Genomic DNA, 16,124 nt, shown 5'->3' on the forward strand with positions numbered 1-16,124 from the left:
GGTATGACTGTGGCGACTTTGTGTTAATAAAAGTTTTGTTGTTTAGAATTACACTGATGAATTCACATTTAACTTATCTCTATAGGGACAAAAAGGAGATAAAGGGGATAGAGGGCCCAAGGTCAGTATTCACGTTCATTCTGAGATATAAACTGTTTATCATTAAGTTATAGAATGGAAATTAGAATACTGAACGTCAGGAAAAAAAAATCTCAATAGGTGCAGTTTGTACTAAAATAAAAATGAATTACAGGTGTAGTTCTCTTGCTCCTCTAGCCTTTGTTTGTTCACAATTGGGATTTTTCTTCTTAATTAAACTTCTGTGAAGCAGTATGGGATGTTTTACTTTGCTTAAGGTGCTATAGCAATGTAATTTGTTGCTGATAAATTATTTTGAGGAGATGCTGGTGAAGGGACCCCTTTCCAGGACCCTGGGTGGGCCCAATTTATTGCCAAGTCCTGACAGTGCCATGTTCTTAAAGGCAGTATTACTGAACCCCAGATTCAGGCTGGAGTTTGGAGCAAATTCTCTGAACCAGCACAATACTGGCCCCAGCAAAAGGAAAATGGTCACCGGCAAATATGGGGCAGTTAACCCCGTACATGTGCCAATTCCTGGAGTCAGGTATCCAGCTCTCAAATGTGTGTTCCCTGTCCAACCCAAAAACATGTCTTTTTTTTATTAAACTTCCTATTGCCTCTGTAACACTGGGCTGAACATTACATGCCCCCCCTGTCCTAGCGTGTGGGTTTTGGTTGGGGACTGCAGGTAACCAGGACAGAAAAACACACCAAGCGACACAAACTCTTTCAACTCATCTTGTGTGCTTTAGATTGGACTCCAGTCCAATCAGTGTGCTTGTTTCCAGGTTTGATTTGGGTTGTTGTTAACGGTTTTTCCTAACCCACCACCGACCTGTGTATATCATACAGAGAATCAGTGCAGTCCATTCACCGTATAAGTAAATAAATAAGTGAGGATCCATTGGTGCCAGTATGTAAACAATGACAGAAAATGCTGGAAAAACTCAGCAGGTCTGACAGCATCTGTGCAGCATGAAGTAGAGGTAATGTTTTGTGTCCAAGATGGCTTTTCTTCAGAGCTGAAGGACTGTTCTGAAGAAGGGTCACTGGATGTTAAACGTAAACTCTGCTTTCTCTCTCCACAAGTACTGCCAGACATGCTGAGTTCCTCCAACAATTTTTGTCTTTGTTTCAGATTCCCAGCTATTGCCGTATTTTGCTTTTATTTGATGCTAATATTACCCCGCCCGTGATATCGTACGTTTGGTGTAGGTCAAGGGAGGTCAACTGCTTTCCTTCAAAGTTTTAAAGCAGTGAGTAGGAAGTGGGTGCTAATTTGGAAGACGCCCTTCCCCCATCATGGGAAGTCCCCCCAGGAGACATTTTCCCCCTCCTCTTCCTGCCTGTACATGCTTTGAAACCTCCAATTCAATCCCACCTCTCTCCCACCCACCCTCAGTTGGAAAGTGCTCCCCTGCCAATGCCCCTGAGATACCGAGGTCCTAGGGTTCCTGCCTCCTTTGTGGGCAGCTCTGGCTCTACCTTGCACTGTTCATTTCCTGCCACTGAGGGACAGAGTCTCACTCTGCTCTCACTCCACTTCAGCAATCTATACATCACAGTGATCTATACACTGCCAGAATCTATACATTACAGTGATTAATACACTGCCGCAATCTATATGTCATAGTGGTCTATACACTGATCTATATGCTACAGGGATCTATATGCCGTGGTGATAAATGCACTGTAGTAATCTATACAATGCAGCCTATTATACACCACAGTGATCTATACACTGATCTATATGCTGCAGGGACCCATATGCTTCGGTGGTCTCTACACTGTAGTCATCTATACAACACAGTGTATTATACACCACAGTGATCTATACACTGCAGCCATCTATACAATGCCGTGATCTATACACTACGATGATCCAAATGCTTCTGCAATTTTTAAGCTGTGGCAATCTATACAATGCAGTTATCTGTACATTACAGTGATCTGTAAGCTGCAGCAATTATATGCCGCAGCAATCTATAAGCCACAACAGTCTATAGCTGTAGCTATCTATAAGCTGCAACAATCCATAAGCTGCAGAGATGTATACTCTGTAGTGATTTATATGCCCCACAATGTATAAGCTGCAGCGAATTATATAGTATGCTGATCAGTGAGCCCAGTGATCTGTATACTGCACTGATCTACAAGCTGCAGCAATCTAGACCTTTCAGTGATCTATATGGTGGGTGGGGTGCGGGGGAATTGGGGTGTGAGGGGTAAGTTTCTTCCCACTGTTAGCTTGTTTCTGGATTTTATAACAAGTGAATTGTCTGATCTTTCTGTTTGTCCAGGGTGAAGAAGGGCAGCGAGGATGGCCAGGGGTTAGCTATCCCGGAGCAAAGGTAATGTTGACGGTTTAGATAGCGAACAGTACGAGATGTTCAGGTGTAACTAGTAAGGAGTATTAGGGATTGGTTTGTTCAGAATCAGTGGATACTGAGGATTGTAAATATTGGGAACTGTTATACCTATAACCTTCACAGGGCTGATCATTCTGTGGTTACTGAGGAGTGATTTTGCAGAGAATAGTGTACAGCAGAGAGCATTTGTACAGACAGAATAATAGATGCTCAATTCTTACATAATAAAGATAAAGAACTCATGCTTTATGATAAATACAGTACAATCTCAATTGTCCAAACATCAATTATCTAAATTTTGGATTATCCAAACAAGATCTCAAGGTCCCGTAAAAACAGCATTAGGCAACTCAGCATTCAGTTATCAGTTAAACGGAATTATGGCGTGCATAACTGAGAAATGTTTGGATAACTGGCACTCATAAATTACTGCTTGTTTACAATCAGATTGAGTATCCGAACAATCAATTATTCGTCTCGTTCGGATAATCAAGTTTCTACAGAATACTCTCAGCTGGTGGTATTGATGGTATTTCTCCTTGTTAAGGAATGTCTTTTTGGTTCAGTCTTTTACTGGATGTGGGTATCGCCGGCAGGGCTGGTATTTAATGCCCATCCCTAATTGCCCAGGAGTAGGTGAGGGTAAGCTGCTTTCTTAGCCCACAGTCTGTGAGGTACCGGGTACCAGGGTCAGGGAGAGAAATGATGAGCCCTGCTGCTTCTCCTGTTTCTAGGCCCTTTGTCACGCTCCTTCCTTTAACTCCCGACGGCTTCACAATGTGGATCCTACAGAATACAACAGTGGCCCATTCAGCCCGTCGGGTTTACACCAACTCTCTCCAAGAGAAATCAAGCTCTACCAACTTGTCGAACCCCACCCATTCTTTCTGTTTTATTTCAAATATTTATCCCATTTTGCTTTGAGCACAGCTTTGATTCTGTATTCACCTCAGTATCAGGGAAGAAGTGGATTCCAAATCCTAAACACTCTTCGTGTCAACATTTTTCCTCATATTGTACTGGGTTTGTTCATCCATTAACTTGGAAAGTCAAATTATTGTTGAGCTTCAGCCATTGGAAACATTTTTGATTTAGTTTATATTTATTTTAACTTTTCATAATTTGATCACCATCAAACCTCGAAGGACAACAACACCAGCTTCTCCATAATCCCGAATAGTAAAACTTTTTCCTGTCAATTTCTCGTGAAGTCTCTTCACATCCTTCTGGTGCTCAGAATCAGAGACCATAGCTACAGTGAGGTCAAAGTACTTTCCATAAGTTCAGCAAACCTCTTCACTTTTGGATTACAGAGGAACTCTGATTATCCGAAGGACATGGGCGGGGAGTATTTCATTTGACTAATTGAATTCCGGATAGTCGAATGCCGGATAACATGTTTAGCCAAGAATTGGGACTGTGCGATCTTGCTGGATAATCCGAAATTCAGATAATCGAATGCCGGATAATGGGGGGTTCCATTGTATATGCCTCTATTTATAAAGACCATCACAAACCTAGGTTTGCAATTATAGCTTTGTCAGACAATTACATATAACTTGGTTGTTCATATTGTGTAAATAGCTCTACTTTTCTGAACCTGACCCTATGTCAAATTAGTTTTTGCAAGGGATGTTCTTAAGATTTTCTTGAGAGAACTATTTTTTGATTTTCAGGGGCTGCTTTTCATTCTCACAAGCTGAGTATTAGGTGGTTCAGTTGTGTAGTAACAATCCTTTGTGTTCACACATGCAGTGCTTGAACTCAAACAGAGGCAGAGTTGGAAGACTTCATCAACATCCTCAATTATCAACTCCCAGTCCAACTTTAAGCCACAACGCACAAGGAAAACTTTAACTCATTAGTGGCATGGCACAACAAACATAAGTTAGCAGAAAAGTTTTTTTCAATATTACTGACAGGTTGAGGGGTAAGTATTAGCGAGGACTGTGGGCAGAACTGCAGTGTAATGCTTTGGAAATAGCCTCATAAGATCATTTACATCTACCTGAGAGAGCAGACAGAACTTTGGCTTGACATCTGATCGAGAGGGCAACATTTCTCCCAAATACAGCACTCCCTTGAAACCACACTGGACTAAATCTGAGTCAGCTTAGATTTGTGCACAAGTTTCCCAACTATAACTAGTACAGGCACAGCCTGCAGCTGGCTAAGCTGCGTCTTAGAATCGCACTGTCGGAAATTATCTGACGTTTCTTTTCGATGTTAACAGGGTGAAAAAGGTGACATTGGACCTCCCGGTCCAGCACCACAATGTCAAGATGGGTCAGAGTTTCCTTGTCAAGGTTACACCATTAGTGGTGAAAAGGTAAGTTTAGGTCACTACTTCCTTTGAAGAACATCTTCCCCACTATGAAATGTTATTTCGTTTCTCGCAGCTCTCCAGTACTCTCAGTTAAATGGACCATCACTGTGGCCAACCTGACAAGTTTTCAGTCTCCATCGATGACCTATGCTAACTGTCTGTAGTCACCAGCCAGGAGAAACACAAAACCTCGCCAGTGTGTCTTCTCTGTGTATCTTTTCCTCATCCTGTCTTACCTGAAGTGCTCAGTTTCATCTGAAAAAAATGTTGGAGCTGCTGGTTCTTTCTTTTTGAGGGCAAATCAAACAGACAATGGGCAGAGCAATCACACCGTCAGTGAGAGAGGCCGGAACTAACTCTGTGATCAACCGCCATGACATTATCTTTGGAAAGCAGCCAATGATTGCAGAGAGAGAGAGAGAGAGACAGAGAGAGAGAGAAAGACAGTATGTGTGTGTGTGTCTCTATTTGTGTGTGTGTGTATGTATATGTCTGTGTCCATGTGTCTGTATGTATATCCATGTGTGTATACATATATATTTATCTGTGTGTGTCTGTGTATGTAGCTGTGCGTCTGTGTGTCTATGTATATGTGTGTGTATCTGTCTGTGTGTCTGTATATGTGTGTATATGTATATATCTGTGTGTGTCTATGTATGTGTGTGTGTGCATGTGGTATAGAGGGAGGGAGCACTGAAACAGAAATTCCAGCACCTTCGCTCCAGAGCCAAGCCAGAAGCAGAACCTTACAGTCACCATGGGAATGGGGTGGGTTGTCCTGGAGGTGGCAGATAAGGAAAGGAAGTTCTAGAAATGACAAGAGGAATGTGTACCTTCTCCCTGACTCCGCACAAAGTGAGTCAGTGCTCTGAAGGCTGACCTTTAGAAGTCCCTTTCATGTATATCCAGCAGTACATGTTCTTCTCATTGGTACTTACATATTCAATTGAGGACCTACATAGAGTACAGGACCCCACACTATCAGTTCAAGTGGGCTCTTACCAGTTACAACTGCTCACCAGTTACCCAGTCTACCCCAAAATCACTGCAGGCAGAGCATTGGCAGGAGCTGGTAAACAGGATGCCACCTTTTTGGCCCAGTTGGCATTGCTCTCATCCAGTAGTTAGTGTAACCCCATTTGGCAAGGACAGTGTAATATTCTCCTGGAGCCTATGTTGTACACAGAACCAACTTAGCCACAATGTGTTGATTATGTCCTTGGCTTTCATTTATACTCAAGGGGTGGCACGGTGGCTTCAGTGGTTACCACTGCTGCCTCACAGCACCAGGAACCCGGGTTCAATTCCAGCCTCGGGCAACTGTCTGTGTGGAGTTTGCACATTCTCCCCTTGCCTGCGTGAGTTTCCTCTGGGTACTCCAGTTTCCTCCCACATTCCAAAGATGTACACATCAGGTGAATTGGCCATGCTAAATTATAGTGTTAGGTGTATTAGGCAGGGGTAAATATAGGGTTGGGTGAGTTGTTCTTTGGAGGGTCGGGTGGATTTGTTGGGCCGAAGTTTCCATACTGTAGGGAATCTAATCTAATCTAAAAGACCAAGGTTTCTAAGGTTTGTGGGCATTTCTGGTATGGTCATCCTTTGTTGGTCTTTCCTTAATTGCACTCGGGAAAGTGGTGATGAGCCATCTTCTTGACCCTCTGCAGTCTTTGGGATATTGGAACACCCTCACTGTGTTGTTAGGGAATTTTGACAATGAATGAACAGGAACATGGAGCCAGTCAGGACGGTCAGTGGCTTGGAAGGGAACTTGCAGATGGGGTTGTTTGAAAGTATTAGCTACCCTTGTCCTTCTCAGTGGAAAAGGTCATGAGGTTGAAGGGTACTGTGGAAGGGGCCGTGATGAGCGCTGTCATTACCTCTTGTTAACATCACTCACTGAGTGTTGGTGATGGAGGGGAAGAATATTTTTAAACTATGGCATCCACAGGCTGATACAAAATTCCGAAGCTTATTCCTCCACTGCGTGTTACTCATGGGAGTGTGGCTAACACTGAGACTGCACGAGAGTCAACCAAAGACTGTGGAAGAAGAATTGGAGGAGAGAATCTCTTGTTTCTTTTTGAATGAGTTATTGATTCCTGGATGGTCAGCCAGCAGGAGTCTCTCAATCCCAATGGGTCTGTTGAGTTTGTAATGGCTGTTCTTTTTATTTGATTATAGGGTGAAAAAGGTGACCCAGGTCGTCCAGGTGAAGAGGTAATTTTTCTTTTGGTACTCATTCAGTTAACAAGAAAGCTTCCTGATCAATCTTCATTTGAGTAACAAATCATTGGATCTGTTACATTTCCTTAACAGGACATTGGTTAGACTACTGTTGGAATATTACGTGCAATTCTGGACTCCTTTCTATCGGAAAGATGTTATGAAACTTGAAAGGGTTCAGAAAAGATTTACAAGGATATTGCCAGGGTTGGAGGATTTGAGCTATAGAGAGAAGTTGAACAGGCCGGGGCTGTTTTCCCCGGAGCGTTGGAGGCTGAGGGGTGACCTTATAGAGGTTTATAAAATCATGAAGGGCACGGATAGGATAAATAGACAAGGTCTTTTCACCGGGGTGGGGCAGACCAGAACTATAGGGATTAGGGTGAGAGGAAAAAAATATGAAAGAGACACAAGGAGCAACTTTTTCACGCAGAGGGTGGTACAATTGCAATACTTAAAAGGCATCTGGATGGGTATATGAATAGGAAGGGTTTGGAGGGATATGGGCCGGGTGCTGGCAGGTGGGACTAGATTGGGTTGGGATATCTGGTTGGCATGGATGGGCTGGACAGAAGGGTCTGTTTCCGTGCTGTACATCTCTCTGACTCTATGACTCTATAAAGGGGCTTTGGGTTAATGTCAATGAATGACAATGCAGAACTCCCTCAGCACTGCATATTGAAGGACTGACCTAGATTCTGTGCTCAGACCATGCAGTGGGAGTTGAATTCACAACCTTCTGACCCAGAAACAACAGTGTTTTCACTGAACTGAGTGGATAGGATAGCGAAGAAGGCATTTGATATGCTTGCCTTTATAGGTCAATGCATTGAATATAGGTGTTGGGCGGTCATGTTGCAACTGTATAGGGCTTTGGTTAGGCCACTATTGGAATACTGCACACAATTCTGGTCTCCTTGCATAGAAAGGATGTTGTGAAACTTGAAAGGGTTTAGAAAAGATTTACAAGGATGTTGCCAGGGTTGGAGGGTTTGAGCTATAGTAGAGGTTGGATAGGCTGGGGTTGTTTTCCCTGGAGTGTCGGAGGCTGAGGGGTGACCTTATAGAGGGGCATGGATAGGGTAAGTCAATAAGGCGAGTCCAAAACTAGAGGGCACAGATTTCGGGTGAGAGGGGAATGATTTAAAAGGGACCTAAGGGGCAACTTTTTCACACAGAGGGTAGTGCGTTTATAGTGCCAGAGGAAGTGGTGGAGGCTGGTACAGTTACACCATTTAAAAGACATCTGGATGGGTGTATGAATAGGAAGGATTTAGAGGAACATGGACCAAATGCTGGCAAATGGGACTAGGCATAGACGAGTTGGACAGAAGGGTCTGCCTCCATGCTGTATATCTCTGTGATGGTATGACTTGAGAGCACTTGTTAGTGAAATACACCAGTTGCTGCTATACGTTGAAACATTTCTGTCTGATAAATCAAAATCTCCTCTTTCTGTCTCTCAACTTCAGGGTTTCCCTGGACCTGCTGGTCCTCCAGGACTTCCAGGCCCCGTTGGAGCACCCGGGCCCTTGGTCAGTATGACGTTCTCCAGATTTTCATTTCAGCTTCATGGCTTTATCTTCCAAACTGCTGATCTCCGATACAGCCCACTGAATAGCTGGTGTCCCAAAAATGAGTGACAATATTCCGTCAGGTTCCAAAAGCTCAGATTGTGTTTCTTTCTTTCCAGTCAAAAAGTATGGTGCTGGAAAAGCACAGCAGGTCAGACAGCATCCGAGGAGCAGGAGAGTCGGCATTTCGAGCATAAGCTCTTCATCAGGAATGGTGATGAAGAGCTTATGCTTGAAACGTCGACTCTCCTGCTCCATGGATGCTGCCTGACCTGCTGTGCTTTTCCAGCACCATACTTTTTGACTCTGATCTCCAGCATCTTCAGAAGCGTAATCCTCACTAGCTATATCAATCCATTTGTTAGCCTGGTCTGAAAAGCTCTGGTGTCACCAACACAACAGGAAGAAAATCTTTGAATATCATTTTTCACAACCACTGAATGCCCCTTCAGAGCTTATGAAGTATTCTTTAAGGGTACCTACTGTTGTGTTATAGGAAATGTCACAGCCAATTTACACACAGGAAGTTCCCATTAACAGTAATGTGGTAATGTCTAGGTAACCGCTTTATTTAATTCTGCAGCACTCCTCAGTACTGACTGGGTACGTCACCGTAGATTTTTTAAACACAAAAGCTGGAGTAGAACTTGCCCTCAGAACCTTGTGAGTCAGAGACAAGAGTGGAACCAACTACAACTGACTGTGCTGTGCAGGGATTTCACATCATGAACACAAAAGCCTAAGTGAGTGGATTTGGTCTGATCCATAACATGTCACCAATCCGGAGGTCTCGGCTAATGTTCTGGAGATATGGGTTCAAATCCCATCAGATCATGAAAATAGAATTTAATGAATCAAAATCTAGAATTGAAAGCTAGTCTCAGTGATGGTGACGACGAACTTACTGATATACTGGACAACCTCGATTATCTGAACATCAATTATCCAAATTTTGGATTATCCAAACAAAATTTCAAGGGCCCGTAAAAATGGCATTAGGCAACTCAGCATTCAGTTATCAGTTAAAAGGCATTATGGCGGATAGCCATCAGTCCTAAATTGCTGTTTGTTTACGATCAGATCAGTTATCCGAGCAATCGATTATCCGCACAAAATACCCCCCGCCTGCCTTGTTCAGATAATCAAGGTTGTCCTGTAGTTCACTCACGTGCTTTGGAGAAGGAACTTGATGTTCCTTATCTGATTTGGCCTAAATGTGATTTCTGGTGTACTGTAATACAGTTCACTACAGTATTAACTGCCTTCTGAAATGGCTGAGCAAAGTGCTTCCTTTATGAGCGATTAGGAACAGTTAATAAAATGCTGCTCTTGCCAGTCAGACTGACCTCTCATCAAACAACGAACTCTAAAGATATTCTTCCATCTCTTGTATGAAGTAAATGTGTTTCTTTTTTTTCTGTTCTCTTCATGCTCCATGTGACAGGGTGTCTGTGACCAGGAATGTGTCTGTCTGCCAGGGCCCCAGGGCCCCCCAGGACCCCCAGGACCAGCCAGCTCCCAATTGTTTGACATTTCGTCCGATCAGGTAAATGAATGCTGACACAGCTCAGGAACCAGCATTTCTGTCGCGTTCCAGGCTTGGTTCAAAGTCTGTTGGATTGATAGGTTTTTCTCTTAGTAAACACTTACATGAAACAAATTTAAGTTTGAAAGTTTAAGTAAAGTACGCTTTGGAGGAAGACAGTCACTGGTGTAGCAATCCAGAGGTCTCAGCTAAAGTTCTGGGAACAGAGGTTTGAATCCCATCTTGGCAGAGTGGAGATTAATTCAGTTCCTATGATGTGGAATTGAAAACTAGTCTCTGTGACGACGGTCATGAAATTATCATCAATTGTTTTAAAAGCCTGGTTCACTTTAGGGGGAGAAAGCTACCATTCATAACCAGCCAGGCCTACATGTGACTCCAGACTTATAATAATGCAGTTGATGCCCTCTGAAATGGCCCAGTAAGCCACTCAGTTTAAGGGCAGGTGGACCACCCAGTTACATCTTCATCGCGGGAAAGAATAAATGAAAAGTTTAAGCAACGTAGGCAGCGGGAGGGTCAGTGCGGAGCTGTCTATGATTAGCCAGACTCACTAAGAGAGGCTGCAGTGGGGAAACGCTGCAGTTGTGCACTCAAAAATGTTCTTGTGAATTGGGGCACTAAGGTGCAGACCTGAGCTAAGAGTTTAGTTAGTTTAACTTTGTCTCTCGCTTATGAATTGCTTTTAGTGAGAGTGAAATGGAGGGTGTCAAATTCGTGGCCTTAACCCCCTCCACCTTGGTTTGCACATTGAGAAATAAACTCAAGTGAGATGCAGTCTTTTTTTATTCCATCAAAAAGGTTCGAAAAGGATTCCTGAGGTATCATTAACCCAGAAATGTTGGTAAATATATCTAGCTTTCGGAGCGCTGCTCCTTCATCAGGTGGTTGTGGAGAATAACATTGTAAGATACAGAATTTATAGCAATCAATTTATAGCTTTTTTGCTATAAATTCTGTCTCTTACCATCTTATTCTCCACAATCACCTGATGAAGGAGCGGTGCTCCGAAAGTTAGTGCTTCTAAATAAACCTGTTGGACTATAATCTGGTCATAGAGTCATAGAGATGTACAGCATGGAAACAGACCCTTCGGTCCAACTTATCCATGCCGACGAGATATCCTAACCCAATCTAGTCCCACCTGCCAGCACCCGGTCCATATCCCTCCAAACCCTTCCTATTCATATACCCATTCAGCTGCCCTTTAAATGTTGCAATTGAACTAGCCTCCACCACTTTCTCTGGCAGCTCATTCCATACACATACCACGCTCTGCGTGAAAAAGTTGCCCTCTTCGGTCTCTTTTATATCTTTCCCCTCTCACCATAACCCTATGCCTTCCAGTTCTGGACTCCACCCACCCCAGGGAAAAGACTTTATCTATTTATCCTATCCATGCCCCTCATGATTCTATAAGGTCACCCCTTAGTCTTCGACGCTTCAGGGAAAACAGCCCCAGTCTATTCAATCTCTCCCTGTAGCTCAAATTCTGCGTTGTGTGATTTTTAACTTTGAGCACCCCAGTCCAACATCGGCATCTCCAAATCGCAAATAAATCAGCAGTCAATCACTGGGTGCAGAACAGGCATTAATGTACTCATGGGTCAGACCTGTTAGAATACTAAGTTGTCTCATTAGATGATTTAAATCAGTTTGGAAAATATTGACAGTGATTCTTTCTCTTTTTGGTTTTGTTGCAGATGTTGGAGCAACTGAGGGGAGAGCTAGGCCCACCTGGAAGACCAGTGAGTGATCCACTACCCATCCAGTTAACTTCTCCTGTATTCACCTCAAATCCTTAGCTAATATGTTCCTGAAAATTAGAAGTGCCTGTTTGGTTTGCTGGTATACAGGTGACAAAGGATGGAATATAGAATTACACCAGATGGACAGCACAGAAACAGGCCCAACCGGTCTGTGCCAGTTCTGTTGTTCCATTCAAGCTTCTTCCCAATTACCTCATCAAACATTATTCCCATATTCCTCAATATCCTCCACCATTGTATCCTTGTCTAGTTTCCCTTTAACCACATGTTAAATATTCATTTCGCTTCCCTCGTCCTTACCATTCACTCAGTAAAGAAATTTCTTCAGGTTTCTTTCATTGAGGAGAGGTCGCAGAGGACTGGAAAATAGCCAGGGATAGGTTTTATTCACATTTGGAAAACTATGGATTTATTAGTAATAAGCAACATGGCTTTGTGAAGGGAAGGTCATGTCTCACAATTGAGGAAGTGACACAGATGACTGATGAGGGCAGAGCAGTAGATGTTGTCTGTATGGGCTTTAGCAAGGCCTTTGACAAGGTTCCTCATGGCAGGCTGATACAAAAAAGGGTGTAGTCACATGGGATCTGAAGTGAGTTGGTAAGATGGGTACAGAATTGGCTTAGCATAGAAGACAGAGAGTAGCAGTGGAAGGGTATTTTTCAGATTGGAGATCTGTGACCCCAGTGGTGTTCCATAGGGACCAGTGCTGGGACCCCTGTTGTTTGTAATATATATAAATGATTTGGAGGAGACTGTAGGTGGCCTGAATAGTAAGTTTGTAGATGCCAGAAAGATTGGGTGAGCTGCAGATAGTGAAGAGGATTGCCAGAGGATACAACAGGATATAGATTGGCTGGAGACTTGGCAGGGAAATGGCAGATGGAGTTTAATCCAGACAAATGCATTTTGGGAAACCTAATGCAGGGGAGAAGAATACAGTAAATGGCAGAATCCTTAGTAGTATCAATATAGAGAAGAACTTCGATTATCCGGCATTCGATTATCTGAATTTCAGATTATCCGCACAAGATGGCAAGGTCCTAATGCTTGGCTGAAACTTTATTGCTGGAACAGCACAGCAGGTCAGGCAGCATCTAGGGAACCTAAACTGTGTTATCCGGCATTTGATTATCCGAACATTCGATTATCCGAACATTCAGTTATCCAAAAATAATACTCTTCTCCCATGTTGTTCGGATAATCAAGGTTCCTCTGTCCAGAGGGATCGAGGCATTCAGGTCCAAAGTTCCCTGAAAGTGGCCACACAAGTGGAGAACTTGGTCAAGATGGCATCTGGCACACCTGCCTTCAGTGCTTTGGGGAATGAAAAATTGGCAGCCATATAGAACTTTAATTCAGCCACATTTGGAATATTGTGTACAGTTCTGGTCACCACACTACGAGAAAAATATGGAGGCTTTGGAGAGGGTACAGAAATGGTTTACCAGGACGTTACCTGGTCTGGAAGCTTTTACCATGAGGAGAGATTGGACAAACTTGGTTTATTTTCACTTGACTGTTGAAGGATAAGGAGTGACCTGATAGAAGCTTACAAAATGATGAGAGGTGTGGATAGAATGGGTGATCAGAGTCTTTTTCCTAGGATAGAAATGTCACTTACTGGGGGATGTGAGTTTAAGGTAAAAGGTGATAAGTGTAAAAGAGATGTGAGAGACAGGTTTTTTACACAGAGGATGGTAAGTACCTGGAATATACTGCCAGAGGAGGTGGTGGAGGTGGGTACAATAGCAATATTTAAGAGGCACCAAGACAGATAAATGATAGGGAGGGAATACAGGGATACAGACCATGTAAAGGCAATAGGGTTTTAGGTTAGAAAGACATCATGTATTGGTGTAGTTTTGTTGGGCCAAAGGACCTTTTCCTATGCTGTATTGTTCTTTGGTTTAAACCATTAGATTTCTTAGTGACTATCTGTTATCTTCCTTTATGTAAGCTACTCTCCAAAAGAGCAAAGCGGTCATGTAATGGTATTGTCTCTGTACCCCAGAGCCCCAGATTAAAATTTTAAGGCCACAGGTTCAAATCTCATCAGGGCAGATGGTGAAATTTGAATCCAATTCAAAATCCTGAGATTGGAAAGCTGGCATAATGGTTCCCATTGTTGTACAGAGCAGTCTGATTCAATCAAGTGCTTTAGGAAAGGAATCTGCTGTCCATAACTGGTCCAGGTCCACAGCAAATGTGATTGACCCTTGACTGCCCTTTGAAGTAACCAAGCAAGCCATATAGTTGTATCAAAACTTAATGTAAGGAATGGAACCAGACAGGGCACTCAGTCTCAACTTACCCCCCTCTCCCCCCAACCCCCAGAAACAGCAATGGTAAACCTGACCTTGGAAAGGTCTCTTCACAAATCATACAGTCATACAGTCATAGAGGTGTACAGCTCAGAAATATACCCTTCAGTCCAAATCGTCCATGCCAACCAGATATCCTAAATTAATCTAGTCCCATTGGCCCATATCCCTCTAAGCCCTTCCTAGTCATATACCCATCCAGATGCCTTTTAAATGTTGTAATTGTACCAGCCTCCACCACTTCCTCTGGCAGCTCATTCCATACATGCACCACCCTCTGTATGAAAAAGCTGTCCCTTAGGTCTCTTTTGTATAATTCCCCCCTCACCTTCAACTTACACCCTCTAGTTTTCGACTTCCCCTAGCCTGGGGAAAAGACCTTGGCTATTCACCCAATCCATGCCCCCCTCAGCCTCCGACGCTCCAGGGAAAACAGCTCCAGCCTATTTCAGCTTCTCCCCATAACTCAAACCCTCCAACCCTGACAACATCCTTGTAAATCTTTTCTGCACCCTTTCAAGCTTCACAACATCCTTCCTATAGGAGGGAGACCAGAATTGAATGTCTCAGAACATTAACCTGGGCTTTTGGATGATTAGTCTAGTTGTCCCACTCACTGCCCCAGGGTAGGAAGACCTGGTGCCTGTCTCTCTTTCTACAGACGCTGCCTGCCATGCTAAGCATTTTCACAATTTACTGCCTTTAGTCCAGGTTTCCGCAATATTTTGCTCTTTGGGGTTTTTCTTGACCGTTCCCTCTTTGTGCTCACAGGGGCGTCCTGGACTGAAAGGAGAGAAGGGAGAGCCGGGTGTTTCAGGAGAACATGGAGCAGTACCGTGTGTGAGTCGATATGCCACACCCTTGACACTGAGTTGATGTGCAATAAAGCTCAGGGAAGTTGGTGATGACAAAAGATCACTTTAGAACCTAATGCTGGCTTCACCTGTGATTCAGATATCAGCACCAGGCTCGGTGGCCCAGAAAGTTTCAATTTCAATCCCCTTTGTCAATTGTCAAAGCGAATTGATCTTAGCATGGAAAACAATCAATGAATCATTGCTGGCTAAAGCATGTTGGAATTAGGAAAAGTCAGTCAATATTCTCCAGTCTCTCTGTGTTGTGAATTTCGAGACAAGTGTTTGAGGCATCAGCAGTTCATGCAGAAGTATTATATCGTTTGTTTATTAGAGTCATGCTGCACGGAAACAGAGCCTTCAGCCCAATTCATTTATGCTGACTAGTTTCCCAAACCGAACTAGTCTCATTTGCCTGCGTTTGGCCCATTAATTTATTTATTGTTATGTGTATCTTGTTATAAAGTACGGTGGAAAGTGTTGTACAGTGTTGCCACTCTGCGGCACCATCTTAAAACACAGAAAAATGAACCAAAACACAGAAAATAAAGAAAAAAAAATGAAGGAATAAAGAAATTCTCTAACCTTACAGTCCATCTTGTTAAGTGCTCCATCATGGGCCATAGGCCTGGTGGTCAGGCACGCGTCCCTCTGCCACATCAACACAGCTGGAACGAAGGTCACCCATTCTCCGGCGCCATCTTGCCTCCACCAATGTAACCGGCGCCATCTTGGTTATACATTTGATTACAAAATCAAACTTAGAGAGAAACAGCAGAAATTACAGAAACAGAGCCAAAAGGAATCAGGAACCCTCTAACCCTAAACACGTTGCTGCTACACCCCGTACCTCACTCACTGTGATGTGAGAGCTGGCATTTTACACAGAGACGATGGTTTCATCCAGCAACTGGAAAATTGGAGTCTACCCCTTCTCCAAATGCCACGGAAACCCCAGATGAATTTTGAGTTCATCAAGCAGCTCTTGACCACCATTGTTACCTCCCCTTCCCGTGGAAGCAGGATATTCTCCAACTTTCCCATCCCCCATCCGC

General features: G+C 43.4%; 1 protein-coding gene across 1 annotated transcript in view; it reads left to right on the forward strand.

Annotated features, from left to right (window-relative positions):
- Positions 1–16,124, forward strand: part of LOC122539835 (uncharacterized) — a 141,513-nt gene that overhangs the window by 93,648 nt on the left and 31,741 nt on the right. The window contains exons 11-18 of the mRNA XM_043674932.2: positions 86–121; positions 2,382–2,432; positions 4,684–4,779; positions 6,961–6,996; positions 8,475–8,537; positions 10,021–10,122; positions 11,826–11,870; positions 14,987–15,055. Of these exons, the coding sequence (XP_043530867.2) occupies positions 86–121; positions 2,382–2,432; positions 4,684–4,779; positions 6,961–6,996; positions 8,475–8,537; positions 10,021–10,122; positions 11,826–11,870; positions 14,987–15,055 (498 nt within the window). The remainder of the gene's footprint in view (positions 1–85; positions 122–2,381; positions 2,433–4,683; positions 4,780–6,960; positions 6,997–8,474; positions 8,538–10,020; positions 10,123–11,825; positions 11,871–14,986; positions 15,056–16,124) is intronic.

Source organism: Chiloscyllium plagiosum, unplaced genomic scaffold (genome assembly GCF_037043375.1).
Source record: "Chiloscyllium plagiosum isolate Xiang-an unplaced genomic scaffold, Cpla_swu_hap1 HiC_scaffold_32, whole genome shotgun sequence".
NCBI classification, from domain to species: domain Eukaryota; kingdom Metazoa; phylum Chordata; class Chondrichthyes; order Orectolobiformes; family Hemiscylliidae; genus Chiloscyllium; species Chiloscyllium plagiosum.